The sequence below is a fragment of the Chlorocebus sabaeus genome, chromosome 20 (genome assembly GCF_047675955.1).
Source record: "Chlorocebus sabaeus isolate Y175 chromosome 20, mChlSab1.0.hap1, whole genome shotgun sequence".
NCBI classification, from domain to species: Eukaryota; Metazoa; Chordata; class Mammalia; order Primates; family Cercopithecidae; genus Chlorocebus; species Chlorocebus sabaeus.
Genome location: NC_132923.1, coordinates 108,030,238 through 108,057,298, shown reverse-complemented (window position 1 = coordinate 108,057,298; position 27,061 = coordinate 108,030,238). Strand labels below are relative to the sequence as shown.

General features: G+C 39.3%; 1 protein-coding gene across 37 annotated transcripts in view; it reads left to right on the top strand.

Annotated features, from left to right (window-relative positions):
- EPB41 (erythrocyte membrane protein band 4.1) overlaps positions 1–27,061 on the top strand; it is a 231,276-nt gene that overhangs the window by 126,596 nt on the left and 77,619 nt on the right. For all 37 annotated transcript variants that reach the window (XM_073007601.1, XM_073007598.1, XM_073007600.1 and 34 more), the window contains 6 exons: positions 938–1,013; positions 3,806–4,024; positions 15,550–15,637; positions 17,955–18,107; positions 20,660–20,757; positions 24,109–24,281. In XM_073007601.1, the coding sequence (XP_072863702.1) occupies positions 938–1,013; positions 3,806–4,024; positions 15,550–15,637; positions 17,955–18,107; positions 20,660–20,757; positions 24,109–24,281 (807 nt within the window). The remainder of the gene's footprint in view (positions 1–937; positions 1,014–3,805; positions 4,025–15,549; positions 15,638–17,954; positions 18,108–20,659; positions 20,758–24,108; positions 24,282–27,061) is intronic.

Here is a 27,061-nt window from a genome sequence, read left to right as displayed (position 1 = left end):
AAATGTGCTTGGAAGAAACAATTGCTAGATTATAGGTTATGTTTATTTTCATCTTTATAATAAGATATTGCCAAATTGTTCTCTTTTAAATTGTTTGTGACAGTTTATACATCCCCACCAATATTATGTAGGAGTTCTTGGTTTCCTGTGTCCTTAGAAGGCAGCAATTTTTTTTTTTTTGAGACAGAGTCTTGCTCTGATGCCAGGCTGGAGTGCAGTGGCATGATCTCGGCTCACCGCAAACTCCACCTCCCAGGTTCAAGTGATTCTCTTGCCTCAGCCTCTTGAGTAGCTGGGAATACAGTCATGCGCCACCATGCCCAGCTAATTTTTGTATTTTTTAGTAGAGACAGGGTTTCACCATGTTGGCCAGGATGGTCTTGATCTCTTGACCTCATGATCCACCCGCCTCGGCCTCTCAAAATGCTGGGATTACAGGCATGAGCCACCGTGCCCAGCTGGCAGTTTTTTTCAGTTACTAATTTTAAAACATTTTTTGACATAATTTCAGACTTTCAAAAGTGTTGAAAGAATGGTATAGAGTTCGTTGGGCCAGGTGCAGTGGCTCATGCCTGTAATCCCAGCATTTTGGGAGGCCGAGGCAGGCAGATCGCCAGAGGTCAGGAGTTCGAGACTGGCCTGACCAACATGGAGAAACCCCATCTCTACTAAAAATACAAAATTAGCTGGGCATGGTGGCGCATGCCTATAATCCCAGCTCCTCAGGAGGCTGAGACAGAAGAATCTCTTGAACCCGAGAGATGGAGGTTGTGGTAAGCTAAGATTACGGCACTGCACTCCAGCCTGGGCAACAAGAGCGAAACTCCGTCTCAAAAAAAAGAAAAAGAAAAAGAGAAATGTTTGAATAATTTAAAGTACTTCCAATAATTAGAAACTTAGGTATAAACATAAAATTATTTTGTGTTTATTTTTATAGGTGTCCCTTGGAATTTTACATTTAACGTAAAGTTTTATCCACCTGACCCAGCACAGTTAACAGAAGACATAACAAGGTAAATAAGTAATAGTTAAACATGTAATTTTTCATATGGTAATGTATATGATGAGATAGTAATTCTTACCACCATAAGCTCTGCTAATTCCCTATTCAGAACGGAAGAAAAATAATGATATTAAGCAGCATAAGATTGAAAGTTTCTGGTCACTTCAAGGCAGGCATGCAAATAAGTGAACCTAAAAGCCTTAAGTATCTGTGACCTGTATCACAAATATCAGCAAATTGGCAGGGGAACTGGCCTTGCTTATCATGGATATGCCGAGCTGTGGGCAGGGCTCCTACCAGCACCCTCCAAAGGGCAAGACACAAATGTCATGGTAAAATGGCTCTACTGTTTTTTTTTTTGTTTATTTTTTGGGGTCTCTTTTCATACTCCTTTCCCACCATGTTCCTTCTTTTTGTTGTTGTTTTTTGTTTTTTGAGATGGAGTCTCACTCTTCTCTCCCAGTCTGAAGTGCAATGGCGTGATTCTGGCTCACTGCAACCTCAGCCTCCTGGGTTCGAGCAATTCTTTTACCTCAGCCTCCCAAGTAGCTGGGATTACAGACATGCGCCACCATGCCCTGCTAATTTTTTTTTTTTTTTTTTTGTATTTTTAGTAGAGGCGGGTTCTCACCATGTTGGCCAGGCTGGTCTCAAACTCCTAACCTCAGGTGATCCGCCCACCTCGGCCTCCCAAAGTGCTGGTATTACAGGCTTGAGCCACCACACCCTTCTTATAGGTATCAAAAAAACTGAAAGTCTAAGTGTTATTATTTCTTCCTATCTCCCTTTTAAAATGTTTGATGAAGTACTTGATGCCCTGAACTGAATCTTCCTTGGAGCCCACCTAATTTATGAAATCTTGTACTCTTTAAAAACAGCCTACTGGCCGGGCGTGGTGGCTCAAGCCTGTAATCCCAGCACTTTGGGAGGCTGAGACGAGTGGATCACGAGGTCAGGAGATCGAGACCATCCTGGCTAACACGGTGAAACCCCATCTCTACTAAAAAGACAAAAAACTAGCCGGGCGAGGTGGCAGGCGCCTGTAGTCCCAGCTACTTGGGAGGCTGAGGCAGGAGAATGGCATAAACCCGGGAGGCGGAGCTTGCAGTGAGCTGAGATCCGGCCACTGCACTCCAGCCTGGGTGACAGAGCCAGACTCCGTCTAAAAAAAAAAAAAAAAAAAAAAAACAGCGTACTGATGTCTTAAGAAAATGGCTTTTATTGGATTCTATAAAAATATTAACTAAAAAAGAAAAGAGAAAATCAATATATTATAAAGTACTACTGTGCATATTTATATTAATGACCTCTTGCGTAGGGTCTTATCCATAGTAGATGCTTGGCAAATGTCTGTTAAATTAAACTGTTGGTTGTTGAGTAACTGCTTTCTATTTCTGATTTTGCTGCCAACTGTCTGATTCCAGGCAGATTTAGTCTTTAGGCCTAGATAGTTTCCATACTCTCAAATAAGAGAATAGACTAACCTCTTTAAAAATCTGATTATTAAGTTCTATACAAAGTCAATACCATTTTTTTCTTATTATTTGTTGTCTAGTCATCCTCAGTACATTCTTGAAATTGAGATGCCAGATCTCTGCCTTAAAAAATTCCTTTGGTTATTTCTTTTTCACAATAATATTTGTCTTTTGGAGTTGCTACTTAATCGTCTTTCTTCATCTAGGCTTATGTATAAAACAAAACACATTTCTAAAAATCTTTCCTAATTATTTACATTTTAGAGGAGTTTAAAATTTTTGTGCCTTGTTTGGCATTGTTCTGACATTTTAAAAAACATGTATGTTGTGACTAATTAGAGCAAAATGTTATTTACTATCTTATAATAGAAGCAAAGATATGATTCTAATTAATTTAGGAATTGTCAATTTAATAATACTTTCCTGTTTGGTAAAACAGTCTGAATTGGTCAACTCAGTCAATTAGAACACGTGGTAAGGAAGTCAGGGCCATAGGTGGCGAACGTTACACTGACAGAGAGAAAAGTGTCTGAACGTGGTAAGGCACTCAGTTGGTTTGTTGGACAGAACTGTTTTAACTGCAAACTGTGTGTTCCCAACAGTGTAGCACACAGATGGAATTAGTCTTACAAGGTGGCTAATAGTATGTAGAAGGCTGCATGCGACTTAACTTATCTTGGAGAGAAGATACACCAGAATGTTTATATCCTAGTGAAAATATGTCAGTAATGTCATCTTTATATATGAAGGACTATGTCTGCACACTTGGCATAGCAATGTGACAGAAAAGAAAGGGCCTGGTTTTGGAGCCAGTCTTTATTACTACCTGACACTGAGCACGCTAAGCTTCTGAGCTGCTTCCTCATCTACAATCTGGCAATGATACCCACCTCACAAGTTGTGTGTGTGTGTGTGTGTGTGTGTGTGTGTGTGTGTGTGTGAAGATTAGGTGAGATAATTTATGTATCTGTGGTACTTAGTATACTTAAAAAAATATATTAGTTTCATTACTTCCTTTAGACTTCCCCAGCTTTTCCTCTTTCTAAACATGTGTCCAATATAGTTACAGTATTTTTTTTAAGTTTTAATATGGAAAAATTTCAAACACACAGAAAGAGAAAAATAATAGTGCAATGAACTACCATATACCCACTACCTAGATTGAACAGTTATTAATATTATCTCATATTTACTTAATCGCTTTCTTTTCTTCTGTCTCCTTATTTTTTCTCTCTCTCCCTTTCTCTTTCTCCTCTTTTCTCCTTTTTCTTTCTTTATATTTTGTTGTTGTTGTTGCTGACATAACATTTTTTCTCTTTTGCTGTAGATATTATTTATGTCTTCAGCTTCGGCAGGACATAGTTGCAGGACGGCTGCCCTGTTCCTTTGCAACCTTAGCATTATTAGGTTCTTACACCATCCAGTCTGAACTGGGAGACTATGACCCAGAACTCCATGGCGTGGATTATGTCAGTGATTTTAAACTGGCTCCAAATCAGACCAAGGAACTTGAAGAGAAGGTCATGGAACTGCATAAGTCATACAGGTGAGTATGTCTACAGGGTTTGTTTGGTGTTTGTTTTGGCAATGAGTTTAAACACTTAACATGGTATTGGTTCAGTGTTTGCCTAAGAGGGAGCATGGTGCCACAGAAAAAGTCAGTGTGAACTCAGTTTCCTCCACTGTTTGACTTTGGGCAGGTTACTTAACCTCTCTTAATCTAAACTTTCAGATTTCTCATCAGATTAATGGTCATTGCATTGTAGGATGAAAACTAAATGAAGTAATATATGTAAAGCACTTAGCACAGTGGCTGGCTCAGTGCTCAGCAAATGGCAGCTATTATTATTTTTGTTTCCTTATCTTTTATTTTTTATCAGATTTAAAGCTCATTATGCTGCATTAGGTACCTTGAGATCCTTAGAGCAGGGGTTTTTAATTTGAGATCTTTATACACAGATAGATTTCAGAGGGCCCATGAAACTCTTGGAAGTATTTTTAAAAGTCTTTATTCACCGACTATACTGCTTTTATACATGAAAATGATTGGCAATGTTGGGCGTTATCAAGTGATCAAGAGCAAGAGTTTACAGTCAGTCTGAGCTGGGTTGAAATCTTGACCTTGGTTCCAACCTTGTGAGCTTAGGTCTTTCAATTATAACTTCTCTGAGCCTCAGGTTTCTTATATTTCTGATGGAGATTATCACCTCAGAGAAAATAGGGGGATTGCTAGGTTTAGAAAAGGTATTGTGGGCTGGCATGATGGCTCACACCTGAAATCCTAGCACTTCAGGAGGCCGAAGCAGGAGGATCACTTGAACCCAAGTGTTTGAGACCAGTTGGGCAACATAGCAAGACCTCATCTCTACAAATAATTTAAAAATTAGCCAGGCATGATGGTGCACACCTGTGGCAAGTAGCTGAGGTGGAAGGATAGCCTGGGAGGTCAAGGCTGCAGTGAGCTGAGATCACACCATTGAAAGGTAATGTGTGTAAAATACTGAATACAATGTCACAATGTCTTTCACATGGTAAAAAATTCAGTAAATATTAGCTAATATTAAAGTGCCAGAATAATTTGTGTTTCTTCCTACCCATACATTCATTGTTACTTGAGTGACTTGCTATAGCTTAGTTCTATAAACTGCCTTAGCATATTAATGTGAAAGTCTGACCTTGGCCTTGAGTTAGTACCCTGAGTTATGTTAGCATGAGTTAGGTTACAAAGCTTCAAAGGATCACACTGCTCAAAGAGAAATCCAAAGAGTGGTGTCGGTAGGCTTGCCATGGTAGTAAAAAATACTCTTTCCAGCCTTTGAGCCATTTTGTTCTCCTAAATAGGATTGCATGGATTGGGATGCTTCAAATGAGAGAGTTGTAACTTAAGGTGTCCCAATTCTAGGTGTGTTATTGCCCCTGTAGGTTCAGGTTCCTCAGTCATGAGGACCATACTAAGGACTTTAAAGTCTACAACCCACATAGCAGGAGTCTTATAAGAGTTACCCATCTCTCTCAGGGTCACACTATTTCCAAAGAGAACTGCATGTTTTCTTTTTAAGTTTGGACTTATTCCAGTACCAATGTCTATAATCACTAAATACACCACTTTCAACTTGTTGATGATTATAACTTAAGCATGTTACATTGTCTTTGAATACATTTTTATTGTTTTTATTTTTCATTTTTATTTTTATTTTTGAGACGGAATCTCAGTCTGTTGGCAAGGCTGGAGTGCGGTGGCGCGATCTTGGCTCACTGCAACCTCCACCTCCCGGGTTCAAGCAATTCTCTGCCTCAGCCTCCGAGTAGCTGGGATTACAGGTGCCCACCATCACTCCTGGCTAATTTTTTGTGTTTTTAGTAGAGATGGGGTTTCACTATCTTGGCCAGGCGGGTCTTGAACTCCTGACCTCGTGATCCACCTGCCTCGGCCTCCCAAAGTGCTAGGATTACAGCACTTTTATTTATATTCTGGTTATGATTCTCAACATTTATATATATAAAGATATATGGATATATAAAAAAGATATGCATATATACATAGAAAAGCAAGTACTGGAAAGAAAATAATTAGAATGTCAATACTGTAGGGAAATATTTTTATTATCTAATAATTTAAAAATATTTTTTATTAATTATAATATAACTTTGGGCATCAGTAAAATAGTAAAAGAAAATATTTACTGCTGCCATAGAGCTGAACCGCAGAAAATGATGATGTCAGATTATGATTGATACTTGAAATCTGTCTCTGATTTTTTTTTTTAAAGAGAGATGGAGTCTTACTCTCACCTAGAGTGGAGTGCAGTGGTGTGATCATAGCTCACTGCAGCTTCAGTTTCCTAGGCTCGAGTGATCATCTCACCTCAGCCTTCTGAGTAGCGAGGACTATAGGTGTGTGCTAAGATGTCCAGCTAATTTTTAAATTTTTTTGTAGAGCTGGTAGTCTCACCATGTGGTCCAGGCTGGTCTCAAACTCCCGGCCTCAAGACTTCCAAGGTGCTAGGACTACAGACATGAGCCTCTGCGCCCGGCCTAATGAGTCTTTTAATGGTTATCTGATCATAATAGAATCTCAGGTTTGAGAGGACTTGTAGTCTCTCATCTAATGCTTGATTCTTCGTTATAGAATTGTTACATAATCATCATAATAAGTAGCCAGTTATTGTGCATCTATTCTTACGTGCCAGATACTATGATAAGCGCTTTATGTACAGCATCACGTTTAATCTTTATAACCACCCTTTGAGTTAGGACAACGGTTCTCAACGGGTGGTCTATAGACCCTGGAGATCTTCAAGATTCTTTCAAGGGGTCCATGAGGTCAAAATTATTTTTGTAATAATGCCAAGATGTTATTTGCCTTCCTCACTGTGTTGAAGTGGGTGGGGCACAAATCAAGGCAGTTGCGGCACAAATCAAGGCAGTTGCGGCAAACTGGACTAATAGTCACTATATTATTCTCCAGCATGCACTTGCAGTTAAAAAGAAAGCCAGCTTACCTTAGAATTTTCCTAATGAAGCAGCAAAAAGTATGAATTTTATTAAGTCTTGAATACATTTCTATTTAATATTCTGTGTGATTAGATAGGAAGTACACACAAAGCATTTCTGCTGCATACTGAAGCACGACAGTTGTCTCAAGGAAAAACACTTGTGCAATTGAGTTGTGAGCTGAATTGGCCATCTTTTTTTTTTTTTTTTTCTTTTTTGAGATGGAGTCTCACTCTGTAGCCTAGGCTGGAGTGCAGTGGCAAAATCTCGGCTCACTACAAGCTCTGCCTCCTGGGTTCACGCCATTCTCCTGCCTCAGCCTCCCACGTAGCTGGGACTACAAACACCCATCACCATGCCTGGCTAATTTTTTGTATGTTTAGTAGAGATGGGGTTTCACCATGTTAGCCAGGCTGGTCTTGATCTCCTGACCTTGTGATCCGCCTGCCTCGGCCTCCCAAAGTGCTGGGATTACAGGCGTGAGCCACTACTCCCGGCGGCCATCTTTTCTGTGAAACACCATGTTTTCTTGAAAAAATGACAAACTATGATTATTCGGACTTGGTTATTTGACATACATATTCTCAAAAATGAAATGAGCTACTACTTTTAGGAAAGCAACTGACAGTATTTGTTGCTAATGACAAAATTGAAGCATTCCGGTAAAAATTACAATTTTGGAAAACTTTTATATATCCCCATGATCTTGACAGCTTTTAAAGACTTTTCTGCTAAGGTCGGTGGTAATTTTAACGAATGTGATTTTTTTATACACATATTGTATCAAGGTTTGGAAGATTTTCCTAACTTGGTGAACAAGTATTTTTCAGATTAGAAATGCACAATGTTAAATCATGCACAGGTAAAAGATTCAAAATGCAAGATAGACCAATGGATTTTAATGTAACAGTACAAAAAGTTCATTGATAAATTTCTACATTTCACATTGAAAATTATCTTTAAGAAACTGCCATTGATAAGTTTTAGTGTAATACCAGAAAAGAATATTTTAGGCCAGGCCTAGTGGCTCATGCCTGTAATCCCAGCACTTTGGGAGGCCGAGGCAGTCGGATCACAAGGTCTGGAGTTCGAGACCAGCCTGGCCAATATGGCGAAACCCCATCTCTACTGAAAATACAAAAATTAACTGGGCATGGTGACGAGCACCTGTAATCCCAGCTACTTGGGAGGCTGAGGCAGGGGAATCACTTTAACCTGGGAGGCGATGGTTGCAGTGAGCTGAGATTGTGCCATTGCACTCTAGCCTGAGTGACAAGAGCAAGAGTCCGTCTCAAAAAAAAAAAGAATATTTTAAATTCATAGTCACCCCTTTTCCAACTACATGTCTGTGTGAGATCAGATTTCTTCACATACTGCCAAATCAATATATTGCAACAGATTGAATGCAGAAGCAATTGGGAGAATTCAGCTGTCTTCTATGCCAGACATTGAAGAGATTTGTGAATATGTAAAGCAAAGTTACCTTTTCATTACTTTTTCAGAAAATATTGGTATTTTTCAGAAATTATGTTATTTATGTTAAAAAAGAATGGGATTACTGTTATTTTATTTTATTTTGAGATGGAGTTTCACTCTTTTCGCCCAGGCTGGAGTGCAATGGTGTGATCTCGACTCACTGCAATCTCTGCCTCCTGGGTTCAAATGATTCTCGTGTGTCAGCCTCCCGAGTAGCTGGGATTACAAGTGCCTGCCACCACGCTTGGCTAATTTTTGTATTTTTAGCAGAGACAGGGTTTCACCATGTTGGCCAGGCTGGTCCTCAACTCCTGTCCTCAGGTGATCTGCCTGCCTTGGCCTGCCAAAGTGCTGGTATTACAGAGGTGAGCCACTGTGCTTGGCTAGATAACTGTTACTTTTTAGAAATTTAATAAGCATTTTAAATTTTCCTTAGTTAAAACAATTTTAATATAGTGAATACTAATAGCTATAAGCCACATAAAGAAAAGCTCTTGGCCAGGTGCAGTGGCTCATGTCTGTAATCCCAGCATTTTGGGAAGCCAAGGCGGCCAGATCACCTGAGGTCGGGAGTTCAAGACCAGCCTGACCAATATGGAGAAACCCCGTCTCTACTAAAAATACAAAATCAGCTGGGCATGGTGGCACATGCCTATAATCCTAGCTCTTCAGGAGGCTGAGGCAGAAGTATCACTTGAACCTGGGAGGTGGAGGTTGCGGTGAGCCAAGATAGCGCCATTGCACTCCAGCCTTGGCAACAAAAGCGAAACTCCATCTCGAAAAAAAAAGAAAGAAAAGCTCTTTAGGGTCCTCAATAATTTTTACAATAATTGTTAAGAGAATAAAGAGGTCCTGAGATCAAAAAAGTTTGAGAACCACTGAGTTAGGGCAATAGGGCACCATAGTTAAAAGCTTGAGCTCTGGAGTCAGCCTTTCTTTAAATTCAGACTCCATTCCTTGTTAGCTGTGTGCCTCTCAGTAAGTTACTTAAGTTCTCTAAGCTTTGGTTTTTTCATCTGAAAAATAAGGGCAATAATGTGAATTTTCTAATTGTTAAATCAGAAAATGTATATAAAGTGATTAGTACAATGACAGTATATAGTGAGAGTTCAAATATCTGCTAGGATAATAGTAATTCTTGGCCGGGCGCCATGGCTCACACCTGTATCGCAGCACTTTGGGAGGCCAAGGCAGGTGGATCACGAGGTCAAGAGATTGAGACCATCCTAGCCAACATGGTGAAACCCCATCTCTACTAAAAATAGAAAAATTAGCTGGGCGTGGTGGCATGCACCTGTAGCCCCAGCTACTCTGGAGGCTGAGGCAGGAGAATCGCTTGAACCCAGGAGGCGGAGGTTGCAATGAGCTGAGATCGTGCCACTGCGCTCTAGCCTGGGTGACAAAGTGAGACTCCATCTAAAAAAATAATAATAATAAATGAATAAATAAAAATTCTTATCCTCACTTTACAGGTGACGAATGTATGTGTCTTGGTTTGGAGAACTAGTTTTAAACCTTTATCAGAATTTAAACCCAGTTAGGTGAAACAATCTCAAGGGACAAATGGCTGTAGTTCAGTTGACGTTCTGTTAGGGATGTGGTAGAAATTGAGCAATAATGGATCACCATGGCCAGAACATTTAGGAGTCTGTCATCTTGGAATTTACTTGCTCCTTTTTGGAAAGATTTGCAACCCTCACAAACCCAAAGGAACAATTTAATTATGTCCAACAACATGGGATTCTAACTAATCCAAAGAACTTCCCGCTGATGCACATGCATTTTAATATGCATTGGAAAGTGCAGTACAAGCACTTCTCAAATAGAAGACAGCCTGCGTAAATGGAATCCTTAGTAGTGGCCCTGTGCCCAGACTGGGATTTTAAAGTTATAATTAACACTTTAAATTTACACTAGCAAATCAAGCTTTAAAATTAATCGCCCTCCATTTATGGGTATTAGGAAGGTATGTAAACTTGTCTATTGTCCCCCACTTAATTATTTGAAATCACAATCCTTAATTAGGAGATATAGCAAACATTATTAAAAGGTGGTCACATAACACTGGTACTCACTGAATAGCTCTATCCTGATCCCACTTGCTTGAAATAAATGCAGGGAAAGTTTATTGTAACTTCTGTTTTTAATGAGCAAGAGTTAACCAGTGCCAGAGCTTCCTCGTTAGGTACTTTTGTAAGCTCAGTACTTGCAAGTAGTAAATTATTAGGTGGTACTGAATAAATTCAAGACAGTACTTTTAATGGTTTAGAGGTGTCTAATCTCTTCCCAGCTGGTTTGTTATGACTTTCAAAGGTCTTGGAAATTTTAGGGAAAACCTTGATCATTAAAATTTAAGGCAAAAAGTAATTTATTTTGTGATATTAATTTTTCAAATATACGTGTTGTGTTAACATGCACAGATGTCTGTGGGTGGTGAGATTATAGATTTTCTTCTCTGTGCTCTTAATGATATTTTCCAAATTTTATACAGTAAATGTGTATGATTTTTATAATTGGAAAAAACTTTCTAGCAACACTAGATGGGGCAGAGCAAGGTAGTCATCCATGCAGAGGGGCAGTCTGGCTTGGAATATTGAGGCCTAAGCAGAGTGAGGAGTGGGTTCATGGGTTGGAGGGTAGCCTGGCATGAAGAGTCAGAGCTCAAGTGGATGAGGATGGTAGTCATGTGTGGGCACCTGGTGGTGGGTTTCAGAAGCCAAGCAGAGCAAGAAGGGCATCCATGTGGGGGAAAGGCCTACACAGGATGTGGAAGGCATCCATAGGGGGTGGTGCTTGATGCAGAGTGTCAAAGCCTAAGCAGGGTGAAGAGATGGTCCCACACCAGCAGTCAGAACCCTGGTGAGGTAAGGAGGACATCCACGTGTGCTGAGTAGCCCAGAATAGGGAATTCAGGGTTTAAGTAGAGTGAGGAGGGCATCCACATACGGTAGGGGTTTATGGCTGCAATGAGAGATTATATGATTATATGGAGGGAGTGATTAAATTAGTCAATGTATTCAGGGTAATGGGAGCCAGGTTTCTCACTGTCAGTAAAGGGAGACACAAATTATGGAAAGGGAGAAACTAAAATGAACCCGGTTAAGATATTGCGTTAAAACTGGAAGCTTCAATGTGAACTTGTGGTTTCCAATATATAGATAGGTAGATATAGAAATATAGATGTGAAAAGGTAGATACATACACAGATATATACTCTAACTCTACATTGTGTCAGAAGTAAGTACTGGAAAAATGATGGAAAATGGTCAGGACACAGAATCCAGCTTAGAGAGGTTCCCACTGACCATATCTGGGGCAATTTAAGCATTAAAATAGATAAGGAAAATAATTGATATAATGCATTGAATAAAATGAAAATTCATGAGTCAGTACTGATATAAATAAATAAATTGAAACTTTAAGGCTGGGCATGGTGGCTCATGCCTGTCATTGCAGCACTTTTGGAGGCTGAGGTGGGCTGATTGCTTGAGCCCAAGAGTTCAAGACCAGCCTGGCCAACATGGTGAGACCCCATCTCTACAAAAAAAAAAAAAAAATAGCTGGATGTGATGGCACATGCCTGTAGTCCCAGCTACTGGGGACTGGGCAACAAAGGGAGATCCTGTCTCTACAAAAAATAAAAATATTAATAAATTAACTGAGTGTGGTGGCACATGCCTGTGGTCCAGCTACTCAGGAGGCTGAGGTGAGAGGATCACTTGAACCCAGGAGGTCAAGGCTGCAGTGAGCCATGATGGTGCCACTGCACTGCAGTCTGGGTGACAGAGCAAGACCCTGTCTCTTAAAAAAAATTTTTTTTGACTTGGCATGGTGGCTCACGCCTTTAATCTCAGCACTTTGGGAGGCTGAGATGGGCAGATCACGAGGTCAGGAGTTTGAGATCAGCCTGGCCAGTATGGTGAAACCCCATCTCTACTAAAAATACAAAAATTAGCCAGGCATGGTGGTGGGCACCTGTAGTTCCAGCTACTTGGGAGGCTAAAGCAGAAGAATCGCTTGAACCCGGGAGGCGGAGGTTGCGTTGAGCCAAGATCGTGCCACTGCACTCCAGCCTGGGCAATGGAGTGAGACTCTGTCTCAAAAAAAAAAAAAAAAAAAATCCTTAAATTAGAATTATATTTTTAAAAAAATTGTAAAGGGACCTTGTTATGTTGTGCAACCTGAAGTGCAGTGCTATTTACAGGTGTGATTGTAACTCACAGCCTTAAACTCAAGCAATGTACCTGCCTCAGCCTCCCAAGTAGCTGAGACTACAGGTCACCACACACAGCTAAAATTATTCTTTTTCTTTTTTTAGAGATGAGGTCTCTCTATGTTGCCTAGGCTCATAGACTCAAGCAATCCTCCTGCCTCAGCCTCCAGAGTAGCTAGAACTATAGGTGTGTGCCACTGAGCCTGGCTAAAAATTAGGTAAAAAAATTTTAAATGCAAACGTCAGCCAAACTTCAAATATAAATATTTCAACTAACAAGGAAGTTTTAAAGATCTCTCCTTATTTATTTGTTTGTTTGTTTGTTTGTGAGATGGAGTTTCACTCTTGTTGCCCAGGCTGGAGTGCAATGACGCAGTCTCAGCTCACCACAACCTCGGCCTCCGGGGTTCAAGCGATTCTCCTGCCTCAGCCTCCTGAGTAGCTGGGATTACAGGAATGCGCCACTATGCCTGGCTAATGTTGTATTTTTAGTAGAGATGGGGTTTCTCCGTGTTGGTCAGACTGGTCTTAGATTCCCTCAGGTGATCCACCTGCCTCAGCCTGCCAAAGTGCTGGGATTATAGACGTGAGCCACTGTGCCTGGCCTGATCTCTCCTTATTTTTAAAAGCATGTTTATTTATAGAAGCATGTAACTACATACTATGAAATTTAAATCTGTATTCAAATTGATTGACCCTCATTAATGTCCCTTAGGGTAGGGTAGGAGGAGTGAGTATAGGGAAGATTTTACCATAATTACTTTATTTAATGTTTTAAAATTTGTCTTCAAATTCAAGTGATCCAAATTGTGTCTCTTAATTTTATGATTTGTGTGCAGATGAACCACTGGACTATCAGAAAACTAAGGCTGCAATAATAACTATTCATGTCTATAAAGCAGTTTTACAACCATTATCTCATTTTGATCCTAATAGTAACATTCATTCATTCGGCAAAAACAAAAAAGTCATTGCCTATCCTAGTATCTGGAAATACGCATTATTATGATTGTTTCATAGAGGAGATGGAATGAGACACTGGCTGGCCACTCATAAGTACCGAAGCCTGGATTCCAGCCGAAGTATTGTGACTTGAGTTCTGACTTAAGTCTGCTGTCTCAATTAAGGGTCCTAACTTGCCTGTGATAATGTAATACCTGAGAACCTGTTTCTTCAACAGCAAAATGAAATTGTTGTACTCTTTAAACTTCAAGCTCCTTTCCAGCTTCAAAATCCTAAAATTCAGCTGGAGTGGTGACTCACGCTTGTAATCCTACCACTTTGGAAGGCCGAGGTTGGAGGATGGCTTGAGCCTAGGAGTTCAAGATCAGCCTGGGCAATATACTGAGACTCCTTCTGTACAAAAAATAAGAAAATTAGCTGGACATGATGGCATGCACCTGTAGACCCAGCTACTCAGGAAGTCTGAGGTGGGAGGATCACTTGAGCCTGGGAAGTGGAGGTTGCAGTGAGCTGTGTTAGCACCATTGCACTGCAGCCTGGGTGACAGAGTGAGACCCTGTCTCAAAAACCAAACAAACAAAAATTCTAAAATTCATCTCGTCGATAACAGTAACAACAACAACAGAAACAAAATAGGAGTGATGTTAACTAGAAAAAAATGTAACTTAGATGGAAAAAAATTAAAAACTACAAAACTTTCCTGAAATGTTTTTAATGACTTGAATATACAGACTCGCATAAGGGGCTAATTTTCCCATTCTCCTTTTTTTAATCTTCAATTTCAGGTTCATTAATAAATAGAATTAGGTGTGATGCTTCAGTGCTTGTGAAAATAAGTTTGTTCGTGAAGGCTAAGTCAGTAACAAATCTGCAGCCTCTCTCCTGTTATATACATATTTTGGTGGTGGTTGTTCCAAGGAATCCTTTATCCTTTTAATTAGGGTAAAGACAGATGGATTTGGAAGACACTTTTCCTTGTTAAATGAAGAGACCCCTGCAGCTTTCTGTAGCTTGAGGCAGTCTTATGGGAAACTGGCATTTACATGTTTTTCCCTCAGGGATGTGGCTGCATTATTGTTACTGTTAAGTTATACTTGATTGGTCTGAATTGTGCAGCATTAGAAGTGAAATTTTTGTCTTGAAAGCTCTCTATAACAGCTCATGAGCACTTTTCAAAAGAGGGGAAATTTATAGAGAAGAAGACTCACAGCGAGTGTTTAGACAGTGAGACTGACTGTTTTCAAACAAATCTAATTCATTATATGCCTGGTAATGAAGACATATTAATAACAGAGAAAGCAGCCCCATTATCTATGTGCTTCTGTTAACCAGTTTATTTTGTTTATATCAGTGGGCAGGACACCATCTGTTACAAGAAATTTTCTTTTCATCAAGCCTGCCCCGATTAAGAGTCCTTAGTTAAGTAACATCAGCTGCCCTCTTGTTTAATTTCCATAACTCAATTCAGGGGTATGGAGAGAAAAAGGCAGCTGTAAGAGGATATTGTAAATTACACCATGCCCTCTGAGGATTTAATTTGGTCATCTCCTTGGCAAGAAAAATTAGTGGGAGGAGCTTATGTATGTTAGAGAAAAAGAGTGAAGAGAAGGGGGCAGAACTAACGATAGATGAAATAGCTTTAAGGAAATTGTTTAGTAGGATTAAAAAAAAATTTTTTTTTGTAGCTTTTTGGTCACTTTTTGTTTGCTCACATTGTCTTTTTCTAAGGCATATTTTAATTGTTTAGATACAGGTAGTGATGAGTTCTGTTCCATAATAACCTACTTTCAGGACTAGGAAATATAGCTTACATACATAGTGGTATGTATATGTTCATGTGTTAAAAATACAATGACTATGTAAATGTTACTGTAAATGATGACACTATAACACTGAAAGAATTTTATGTTTTTATTCTGTCAAAGGTCCATGACTCCAGCTCAGGCTGACTTGGAGTTTCTTGAGAATGCTAAAAAGTTGTCTATGTATGGAGTTGATCTTCATAAAGCAAAGGTAATGATATCTTTGCCCTTTATTTTTTTTTATTTTTATTTATTTTTTTTTTGAGACGGAGTCTTGCTCTGTAGCCCTTTATTAATATGCATGTGGAAGACATTATATGATACATGTCTGTTATGTATGTATCACATCTGTATCACACTTCTTACCAACATCTGGGGTATTTTAAAACATTCAAAAGAGATAGTAGACTGGGCACAGCAGCTCATGCCTCTAGTCCCAGCTACTCGGGAGGCTGAGGTGGGAAGATCACTTGAGTCGAGGGGTACAGTGATCCATGATTGTGCCACTGCACTGCAGCCCTGGCAACAGAGCAAGACCCCGTCTCAAAAAAAAAAAAAAATACTTCTTGTTAGCGTTTTAAGTGTATCAGTTAAATCAGTCAACTGTATCAATTGAATTCGCCTCTTAGGAATTACACCCTCAGAATAAAGTTTCATATCCAAACTACTGTTAAGATCAAAAGATAGCCCCTAGAGAAAAAGAAATTGATTTTCCTAACATGCAGTAACATTTGAAAATAGAGTAGTGGGCAGCAAGGTCTTTTTCACAGCCAGCATCACCTACATCGAATCACCGAGGATGTTCATTAAATATGTAGATCCCTGAGCTTCTCTCAAATGTATGGCATTAATTTGGAGGAGAGGTTCTAGAATCTCCAGATTTAAAGAGCATCCAAATGATTCTAATTCATGCTTGAATCTGAGAACCATTGGCCTGGTGTAGTGGTTCTCAAAGTATGGTGTCTGAGTCAGCAACATTTAACATCACCTAGGAACTTGTTAGAAATGCACATTTCAGGCCCTATCCCAGGCCTGCTGAGTTAGAATCTCTGGGGGTGGAGCTCAGCAATCCATTTTAACAAGCTCTCCAAGTTATTCTGATACACACTGAGTGAACCACAGTGGCTCATTCAAAAACCACTTGGGTAGGGCCCTGGAAACTTGAGCTTTAATCCCAGTTCTACCTAATACAACCTAACAGAATGAATACTTAAGGAAAGTCTCCTTACTTCTCTTATCTTCAGCTACTAAAGTTGCTGGGGAGGTTCAGTGCCAGATGTGGTGGCTCACACCTGTAATCCTAACAATTTGGGAGGCTGAGGCGGTTGATCGCTCAAGCTCAGGAGTTCAAGACCAGATTGGGGAACATGGTAAAACCCCATCTCCACAGAAAATACAAAAAATTAGGCATGGTGGCACATGTGTTTGGTGGTCCCAGCTACTCAGGAGGCTGAGGTGGGAGGATTGTTTGAGCCCAGGAGGTAGAGGCTGCAGTGAGCCTAGATTGCACCACTGCACTGCAGCCTGGGTGACAGTTGAGACTCTTATCTTAAGAAAAAAAAGTTGTTCTGGATTGTTTTGGGCTGGGTACTACAACTTCTATGAATCTCTAACGTATAGGAAGATCCAGTACATCAGATTAGGTATGTTTCTAAAACTGAAATGGTTAGATTTTGCTTCACAATTCCTGCTGGAAACTGGTGTCAATTCAGGTATTGATGGAGTCAGGCAGCATGTTCCTTTCCCAAATATTATAAAGCAAATTGTTTCTCCAAAATGAAATGTAGTTATACCCACAAGCTTTAAAAATTTAAGAGGGCATCTTCTCGGAAATTCTCAGTTACATAGTCACTGAACTGGAACTGTATGTAATTCCTACTTCTCTGTTATAACACGTGTAGGCACTAATATATTTCTCTATACTCATTTTTGAGGAAAGAGTAGTCAAGAAGCATTTAACTTTGTGTTTTGATTACTTAGCTAAACTGTTAGCTGTAGGGACTAACTTAGGTGAAATTTATTTTCTTTGAATTACAGACATAGATGATTAATATTACATATTTAATTTTTTAAAGTTGTCTTTAATAAAGAGGCATGTAAATGTGATTTCATTGTGCCTTAATGTAACTTCTTGACTTAGGGATCATATTTTTAATTTAATATACTTAACATCAATTTTAATAACCTAAGATTGTCTTGTGCTGAGTTTATACAGGAATAGAGTCAACTCCTACACTTAACATGATTTCTGGAGCTGTTAACACTTTATCATAAAAAACAAGAATTATATTAATAATTGTGAATGTGTATTTGGTAGTATACATAGCTCTAAGCCCTGCTCTCCAGGAAGTCATGACTGCTGATTTAAACATAATTGGTCCATAAATTATAATTGTTAGCCTGACCTTTATTATTCATTGTATGTTTTGCAACTGTTTTTGATTGTTATCTTCAGATTATCTAGTAATAGTCAACAGTGTATTGAGTACTTTGCTCCAGACTGAAATGCTAACATTTTTCTTTTTCAGGACTTGGAAGGAGTAGATATCATCCTAGGTGTCTGCTCTAGTGGCCTTCTGGTTTACAAAGATAAGCTGAGAATTAACCGCTTCCCTTGGCCCAAAGTGCTGAAGATTTCTTATAAACGTAGCAGCTTTTTCATCAAGATTCGGCCTGGAGAGGTACAGAATTTGTATTTCCTTCCCCCCAAACCAGACACAGACTGTATTTGAAATATTTACATTTCCATTTTCCTTATTAAGTCATCTGAGAAGTCTCTCTGTAGTTAACTTTTCAAGGGCTGATAATTCTGTTTTCTAAGTTGATTAGTCCTGTGATGCTGCTTCTTTTCCTTACGACTGGTCTTCTGGACATTTCACTTTTTGTATGTAAATATACCATTGCAAAAAGTTAAAGTTGGACTGATAGATTTGTTCCTTATTCCAAGCAAAAACTTAATGGAAAAATATTTTTAAATTGAGTAGCATGAGATTTTAAAATTATTTATGGGGATAAATTACTCATGTTTGGCACCACCAATCCCTTACCTTATATAATTAAAATTTATTTATATGCATAGCTTCTTGTGGTTACTGAGAGTGGGTTCTAGGGCCAAGTTCTAGATTTTTAATAGAGTTGGATGTTCAACTTTGTACCAGTTAATTCATTTATTAGTTGATTTCAGGATATACTAATGCTGGCCAAATTTAACTTTTGTATTGAAGAGCCATTATGGAATAGCATAAAATTGTTTAAGTAGGAATTAAAGTTTTTAAAACAGTTCTGGCTTCTTTTCTGCTACATACTAACCAAAAGACCTGTACAAATCTAAGGCTCGGCTTCCGTATCATTTGAGCAGATAATACCTTCTCCATCATAGTTACTTGAAGATCAAATGAGATGACAGCTGTATAAGTTCTATATAGGAAATGATACTAACCTAAGGTGGCTTTTTTGTGTGTTTATCACCATCTGCTGGCGAAAAATGGCTCATTATTTCTGCCTGCAAATTCTGGATGTGAGGCCTTAAAACTCTTGGATAGGAATTACCATAGAAGCATTTATTTTGTACCATAATTATTTACCTTTGCCTAACAACAGAGCAATCAGTGTCTTCCCTTAAAATTTCAAATTCAAGAGTTATTCAATCAACAAATATTTATTGAGAGCTTTCCTGTGTCGAACACTATTCTAGGGACTAGGAATATAACAGCAAATTAGAATCCCATCCCTCACACATGTTAATATGATAATGGGAATCCTTGACTTCTAAAAATGTAAAATTCTTATTTAAGAAGGCAATCAGGAACAATAGGATTTTGAGAAACAGTATTGTGGCAGCAGTAGATGATTTAGCAGTGGCATGGTATGGTGAAGAGGGTGAAAATCTGGTTCTGTTATTTCATAGCTGTGAGACTGAGCAAATAACTTACTGACCTCAGTTTCTTCATGTGTAAAAATATAGATGATACTATCTAATCATAGTGTTACTGGCAATAGTAGGCACTCAAAATAAATGTCAGTTTCCTTTCCATCTTATAAAATATGCTTAAAGTAGAAACAAAGAGGCAAGAGGTCAACAGAACAGTGTTTCTAGTAGCCCTGGCAGAATATGGTTTGCTTCATTGTAAGAGGAATCTAGATAAATTAATGATCAATCAGAGGAAAAAAGAAATATTTAATGATTCAAGAATCTGAGATTCATTCAAGAGATCTATTGTACAACATGGTGACTAACATTGATAACAATGTATTGTATTCTTGAAAAATTGCTAAGAGACAAGATTTTAAGTTTTCTCACCTCAAAAAAAAATTATGTCAGGTAATACATATGTTAATCAGCTCAATTTAGCCATTTCACAATGTATACATATTTCTTGGGGTTTTTTGTTTGTTTGTTTGTTTGTTTGAGATGAAGTCTCACTGTGTCACCCAGGCTGGAGTACAGTGGTGCCATCTCAGCTCACTGCAACCTCCACCTCCTGGGTTCAAGTGATTCTCCTACCTCAGCTTCCTGAGTAGCTGGGATTACAGGTGCGTGCCACCATGCCCGGCTAATTTTTTTTGTATTTTTAGTAGAGATGAGGTTTCACCATGTTGGTCAGGCTGGTCTTGAACTCCTGGCCTTGTGATCTGCCCACCTCAGCCTCCCAAAGTGCTGGGATTACAGGCGTGAGCCACCACGCCTGGCATGTATACATATTTCAAAACAACATGTTGTAGATGATAAGTATGTACAATTTTTATTTGTCAATTTTAAAACTGGATTTAAAAATCTGGCTTGAAATAAAATCTTTAGCTCCTATTACTAATTTCTATTGCATAGTAATATTGATTGATTGGAGGACTTGGTCAATATCCCATTCCCTGTTCATTGAATAGTGTCCCAAATGCAGATAGTGACTAAGGAAAGGTAGTGTCTGGACAATCAAAAGGTAACTTAATTGTGTCTCAGAAAAATGTATAGTGAATGTGTGTGTGTTTTCTGGAAAAAAAAAAAAAACGTAAATTATATGAGATGCATTCCCTGGCTTTCTTACTTTGGAAAAAGCCACCCTCAGTGAGTGAATTTCTTTCAATAAGTAGGAAAAAATTTCAAATGACATTTTATGTCCTTAAATTGGTAACAGTGGCCTCTTCTGTGGCACCATATTTCTCTGGTACTGTATCACTGTAATCCGGTACTTTATCACATGTAATACTTCATGTCCCATGTTTATTTGTGTTTTTGTAGCAAGAACAATATGAAAGTACCATTGGATTCAAACTTCCCAGTTACCGAGCAGCTAAGAAATTATGGAAAGTCTGTGTAGAACATCACACGTTTTTCAGGTATTATTCTCACTTAAGTATTTTTCAAGGATAAATTATTTATAACGTTTCTATTTTAAGCCTGCTATTAAAATTCCTTTCATTGTATGACTGGCACTGTTTTATTTAGCTCAGGTGAGATCATCTTAAGCAAGACAAAATGAATCCATTTCTCTCCCTTTGAGTTGAAAAGTATGCCTCAACATTTCCAAAGCACCTGTCTGTGTGTGGTAGAAGGAAGAGAGGAGTAAGGAATGGGAACCTGTATTTACTAGGGACTCTGGGATTGCACTAATTGTAACTAAAGTCAGTCCAATTAAGAGGAGTTACCTCCACATGGAATTTTTTTTTTTTTTTTGAGACAGAATTTCACTGTTGTTGCCCAGGCTGGAGTGCAGTGGTGCGATCTCGGCTCACTGCAACCTCCACCTCCCAAGTTCAAGCAATTCTCCTGCCTCAGCCTCCCAAGTAGCTAGGATTACAGATGCCTACCACCATGCTCAGCTAATTTTTTTTATTTTTAATAGAGATGGAGTTTCACTATGTTGGTCAGGCTGGTCTCAAACTCCTGACCTCAGGTGATCCACTCACCTTGGCCTCCCAGTGTGCTGGGATTACAGGCGTGAGCCACTGTGCCCGACCGGAATTTTTGTTTTTATTTTTTTGTTTTGTTTTGTTTTGTTTTTGTTTATTTTTTTTCCACATGGAATTTCTGTAAGCAATGCTTAACTAATTTTTGTGGGGCTTTTATACTATAAGGTTAAAGATGTGAAGCTGATTTTTTTTTTTTTTTTTTTTTTTTTGAGATGGAGTGTCGCTCTGTTGCCCAGACTGGAGTGCAGTGGCAAATCTCAGCTCACTGCAACCTCCGACTCCTGGGTTCAAGCAATTCTCCTGCTTCAGCCTCCTGAGCAGCTGGGATTACAGGTGCACACCACCATGCCTAGCTAATTTTTGTTTTTGTATTTTTAGTAGAGACGGAGTTTCACTGTGTTAACCAGGATGGTCTCGATCTGCTGACCTCATGATCTACCCACCTCGGCCTCCCAAAGTGCTGGGATTACAGGCGAGAGTCACTACGCTGGCCAACCTTGAAACTGATTGTTAGCTTAGCTCTAATGAAACCTAGAAAGGGAGCACACAGAACCATATTTGAAGCCCAATAGTACCAGATAATCAGAAGACAGAAGAAAGTATTTCCTCTGCTGTTTGTTTGTGATGGAGTCTTGCTTTGTTGCCAGGCTGGAGTGCAGTCTGTGATCCTGGCTCACTGCTCCTGGGTTCCAGTGATTCTCCTGCCTCAGCCTCCCAAGTAGCTGGGATTACAGATGCCCATGACCACGCCTGGCTATTTTTTATATTTTTAGTAGAGATGGAGTTTTGCTACATTGGCCAGGCTGGTCTCAAACTCCTGACCTCAAGTGATCCGCTCACCTCGGCCTCCCAGAGTGCTGGGATTATAGGAGTGAGCCACCGTGCCAAGAAGCCATATTATTAACCCCTTGAATTCATCTACCAAGCATTTTCTGTGTGCTTACCCTTCTTGTATGCACCATGCTAGGCACTGGGAATATACCACAAGATAATTCTAGTCTCTCTCCTGATGGAACCCAATCTGGTAGAGAAGACAGATCCTAGACAAGTAATTACTTGTGTTGAAAGGAGAGTTAGCTAGTTATTTATCAGTTTGCCTTTTTTTTTTTTTTTTAATGAGACAAGAATCTCACTCTGTTGCCCAGGCTGGAGTGCAGTGGCGTGATGCCTCAGCCTCTCAAGTAGCTGTGACTACAGGTGCACCCCACCATGCCTGGCTAATTTTTAAATTTTTAGTAGAGACTGGATTTCACCATGTTGACCAGGCTGGTCTCGAACTCCTGACCTTAGGTGATCCACTTGCGTTGGCCTCTCATAGTGCTGGGATTACAGGCATGAGCCACTGCGCCCGGCCCAGTTTGCCTTTTTAAGAACATTTCTTTATTGTGGGAAATTTCATCTGCAGCAACAGTACAATAAAATCCCCTTGTATTTATCACCCGGCTTCAATAAGTATCACCCCAAAGCCAATCTTGTTTCATCTATATCCCTACCCATTCCTTCCCCCTACTTCCAAGATTATTTTGAAGCAAATCCCAGGCCTCATGTCATTTCATTCATAAATAAACTTGATTCTTAGAGAGATAATCCTGATATATTTTCCTTCTATTTATATTTTCATATAATAGCACTATAGCACAGTCAACAAGAAGAAAATTCAAGGAAATTAATATTTCATTTATTTCAAAATGAAACATGAGGGTACATTTTATACCCAATTAAATAATCTTAATTATTGGCATTAACACATTTGTTTGTGCTTTTATCATCCCTCCTTTAAAATCAAACCACAAAAGTAGAATTTTTTAAAAAGAGCAAGGAGGAGTAAAAAATAGTGATTTTTGAATGTTTAATACCTGTGGTATAGATTTCAGCTGCAGCCAGTATACTTACTTGTAGGATGGCGTATTTAAATCCATTGCATCAAAATAAGAGGATACCTTAAAATGTAATGCTCCCTTACATAAAAGAAAGTGTATGTTTGCTGAATTGAAATTAATTACCTCAAAGGGAAAAGTACTCTCTTTTTGTTAGTATTTGATGTAGGAATTTATGTATTTATTCAACAAACATTTATTGGGTATCATATTTATGCCAGGCGCTATGCCAGAAGCAAAAACACAAAGATGAATAAGCCATGGTGTTTGTTCTTCACTCCTAGAAAATTCAGTCTTATAGGGAAGACCAGCATAGAAATAGATTGTTTAATTCAGTATGGTACAAAGAGTACATAGAGTACCATATAGGAAAAAGATGGGGTTCCTAAGTGAGTGTAAAAATATACCAAATAACCTCTTAAATAGATTACCAGGCATTAATTGAGTTTGGAGTGCATTTGACAAAACTGTCATTCTAGTGGAGTGGAAAAAGAACTCTGGGCTTGGACTTTGTTTCTGCCTAATATCCTAACAGCTGTGTGACCTTAAACAAGTAACTTCTTTTTTGAGGTTCAGTTTCCTTTATCTATAAAATAGTGAAAACATTACAAGGATGTAGTAAAAATACTGCAGTGCTGTAAAAACGTTTTGAAAACTGTAAGGCCCTTTCTATAGAGAGATAAATGATATTATTAATGTAGGTCCCAACTAAATTATACTGGTTGCTTTGAGAAATGACAAAGAAGCCAAAATAATGATTACTTGATTGAAAATTTCTTAGTAACTATATGGAAACCCTAAGAATTGTTGAAACTTTTTTATTCTTGATTTTGTTTTTAATTTTACAGTTTTAAAATAAGATGAATATATAATAATATGACTATTATGATTTTCCCCCCAGATTGACATCTACAGACACCATTCCCAAAAGCAAATTTCTTGCGCTAGGATCCAAATTTCGATACAGTGGCCGGACTCAAGCTCAGACCAGGCAAGCTAGTGCTCTAATTGACAGGCCTGCCCCACACTTTGAGCGTACAGCAAGTAAACGGGCTTCCCGGAGCCTCGATGGAGGTTTGTATTGAATATTAATTATTTCTTGTGATCATAATTCATTTGGAAAGATAAAGGAAGTACAGTTATCTATAAGAGAACCAAATTGAAGAAGCTCAGGGTTGGGCCTGGTGCGGTGGCTCACACCTGTAATCCTAGCACTTTGGGAGGCCAGGGTGGGTGGATTGCCTAAGCTCAGGAGTTTGAGACCAGCCTGGGCAACACAGCGAAACCCTGTCTCTACTATTGAAAAAAATTAGCTGGGCGTGGTGGCGTATGCCTGTAGTCCCAGTTACTCAGGACGCAGAGGCAGGAGAATTGCTTGAACCCAGGAGGTGGAGGTTGCAGTGAGCCAAGATCACGCCGTTGGACTCCAGCCTGGCTGACAGAGTGGGACTCCGTCTCAAAAAAAAAGAAGCTCAGTAGTGAAATGAAAGGGATCTTACTAATTGTCTAATCTTAACAGAACCATCTTAAGGAAAGGAAAATAGAGATTCAGAAAGTAGTAACTAGATCATGGTTCCACTGCTAGGTAGCGGTAGATCAAACACTACCAGAATTAGAATTATAAATCTACATCTATCAGAATCTTTACCACAGAGTAAAAATCTAATGTAGTATGCTGAACTGAAGCCCTCTTAGCGTTTAAAAATAGCTATTTTATTTTTCTGCGGTCCTGGTAACACAGGAGGCTGACGCAGGAGGATAGCTTGAGCCCAGGAGGTGGAGGCTGCAGTGACCTATGATTGCACCTCTATACTCTAGCCTAGGCCACAAAGTGAGACACTGTCTCTAAAAAATAAATAAATAAATAATAGCTATTTTCTATAGTAGAAAAGAGGAAAAGGGTCTGCCTTACTACAACAATCTTTTTTTATTTATTTATTTATTTTTTTTTGAGATGGAGTCACACTCTGTGGCCCAGGCTGGAGTGCAGTGATGCAACCTCGGCTCACTGCAACCTCTGCCTACCGAGGTTCAAGTGGTTCTCCTGCCTCAGCCTCCTGAGTAGCTGTGATTACAGGCACATGCCACGATTCCTGGCTAATTTTTGTATTTTTAGTAGAGATGAGGTTTCACCATGTTCACCAGGCTAGTCTCAAACTCCTGACCTCAGGTCATCTACCCACCTCGGCCTCCCAAAGTGCTGAGATTACAGGTGTGAGCCACTGTGCCCAGCCATACAAGAATAATTTAAAAAGAAGTTTGTCACGTGGCAATTATGGATAGGAAACTCCAATATTCTATTGTTGGAGTCGCCAAATGTTGTTTAAATAAAATAGGGAGGAAATACACAAATTTCATGATTGTATATACTGACAGAAGGTCCGTCTGAATTGATATATTGTGGGAGGATCTTCTAAGTTAGCATTTGAGACCATTACTGAAATGAGGTAATAAGCTACATTCAGTTATTTATGTCACTAAGAAAAGAGTGGCTAATAAATAAAAATTCAGGCTGGGTGCAGTGGCTCACACCTGTAATCGCAGCACTTTGGGAGGCCAAGGTGGATGGATCACATGAGGCCAGGAGTTCGAGATCAGCCTGGCCAACATGGTGAAACCCCGTCCTAATAAAATACAAAAATCAGCTGGGCATGGTGGCACACTCCTGTAATCCCAGGATTCTCGTGCCTCAGCCTCCCAAGTTGCTGGGATTACAGGCGTGTGCCACCACACCTGGCTAATTTTTGTATTTTTAGTAGAGATGAAGTTTCACCATGTTGGCCAGGCTAATCTTGAACTCCTGGCCTCAAGTAATCTGCCTGCCTCAGCCTCCCAAAGTGCTGAGATTACAGACATGACACCCCCCACCCTTTTTTTTTTTTTTTTTTTTTTTGGTGTTTTTCTACTCCCCTGAGGGGCTGTTTAACAGTAACAATACAAGTCATGTTGCGTGCTTTGTCTTAATCTTCATGAAAACACTATGAACTAGGCTTGAAGATTAAATAACTTTTCTTGAGACAACATTTGATAAATGGAAGTGCTAAGAGTGGAATTCAGGTTGATTTAACTCTAAAACTCATGTTCTTTCAGGTACATATTTATTACTTTGTTCAACAATTTTTCCTGTGGGCCAGGTGGTATTCCAGTCACTAGAGATACAGCTGTGAGCACACGAACATTGTCTCTGCCTTCATGGAGCTTACATTCTGTCACTGGAAACAGAGAAGAATAAAACAAAATAATTTCAGATGGTGATGAATGCTGTGAAGAAAATAAAACAGGATAAGGGATATAGACTATCTGGGGAAGGGGGAGATTAAGGAGTATTTCAGATTGGATGGTCCAATCTAATTTAGAAGGCTTCTCTGAGGAGCTTCATTTGAGCTGAGACCTGAATTATGCGAAGGAGCCAGCCATCTCAAAATCTAGGGGAAGAGCCTTGCAGAAGAGGGAGTAGCGAGTACAAAGTCCTGAAGGTAGGAATGAGCTTGCCATGTGTCTAGAGCAGTGCTGTCCCATGGACCTTTCCGTGCTGATGGAAATCTTTCATTTTGTGATATCCAATTCAGTAGCCAATAGATATATGTTTCTCTCCACTAAGAACTTGAAATGTGGCTATGTAACTGAGGAACAGAATTTTAATTCCAATTTAAATAGCCACATGTGACGTGTAGCTCTCATATCAGACAACATAGGTCTAGATTCCAGAAAATGAAGGGGTGAGGAGTACAAAATAAGTGAGGTCAGAGAAGTAGGTGGGAGCCAGATTGTATAGGGCCTTGTGGGCCACAGTAAAGAGTTTAGATTTTATTTCATTTGCACTGGGAAGCTATTAGAGAGAGCGATGTAATCTG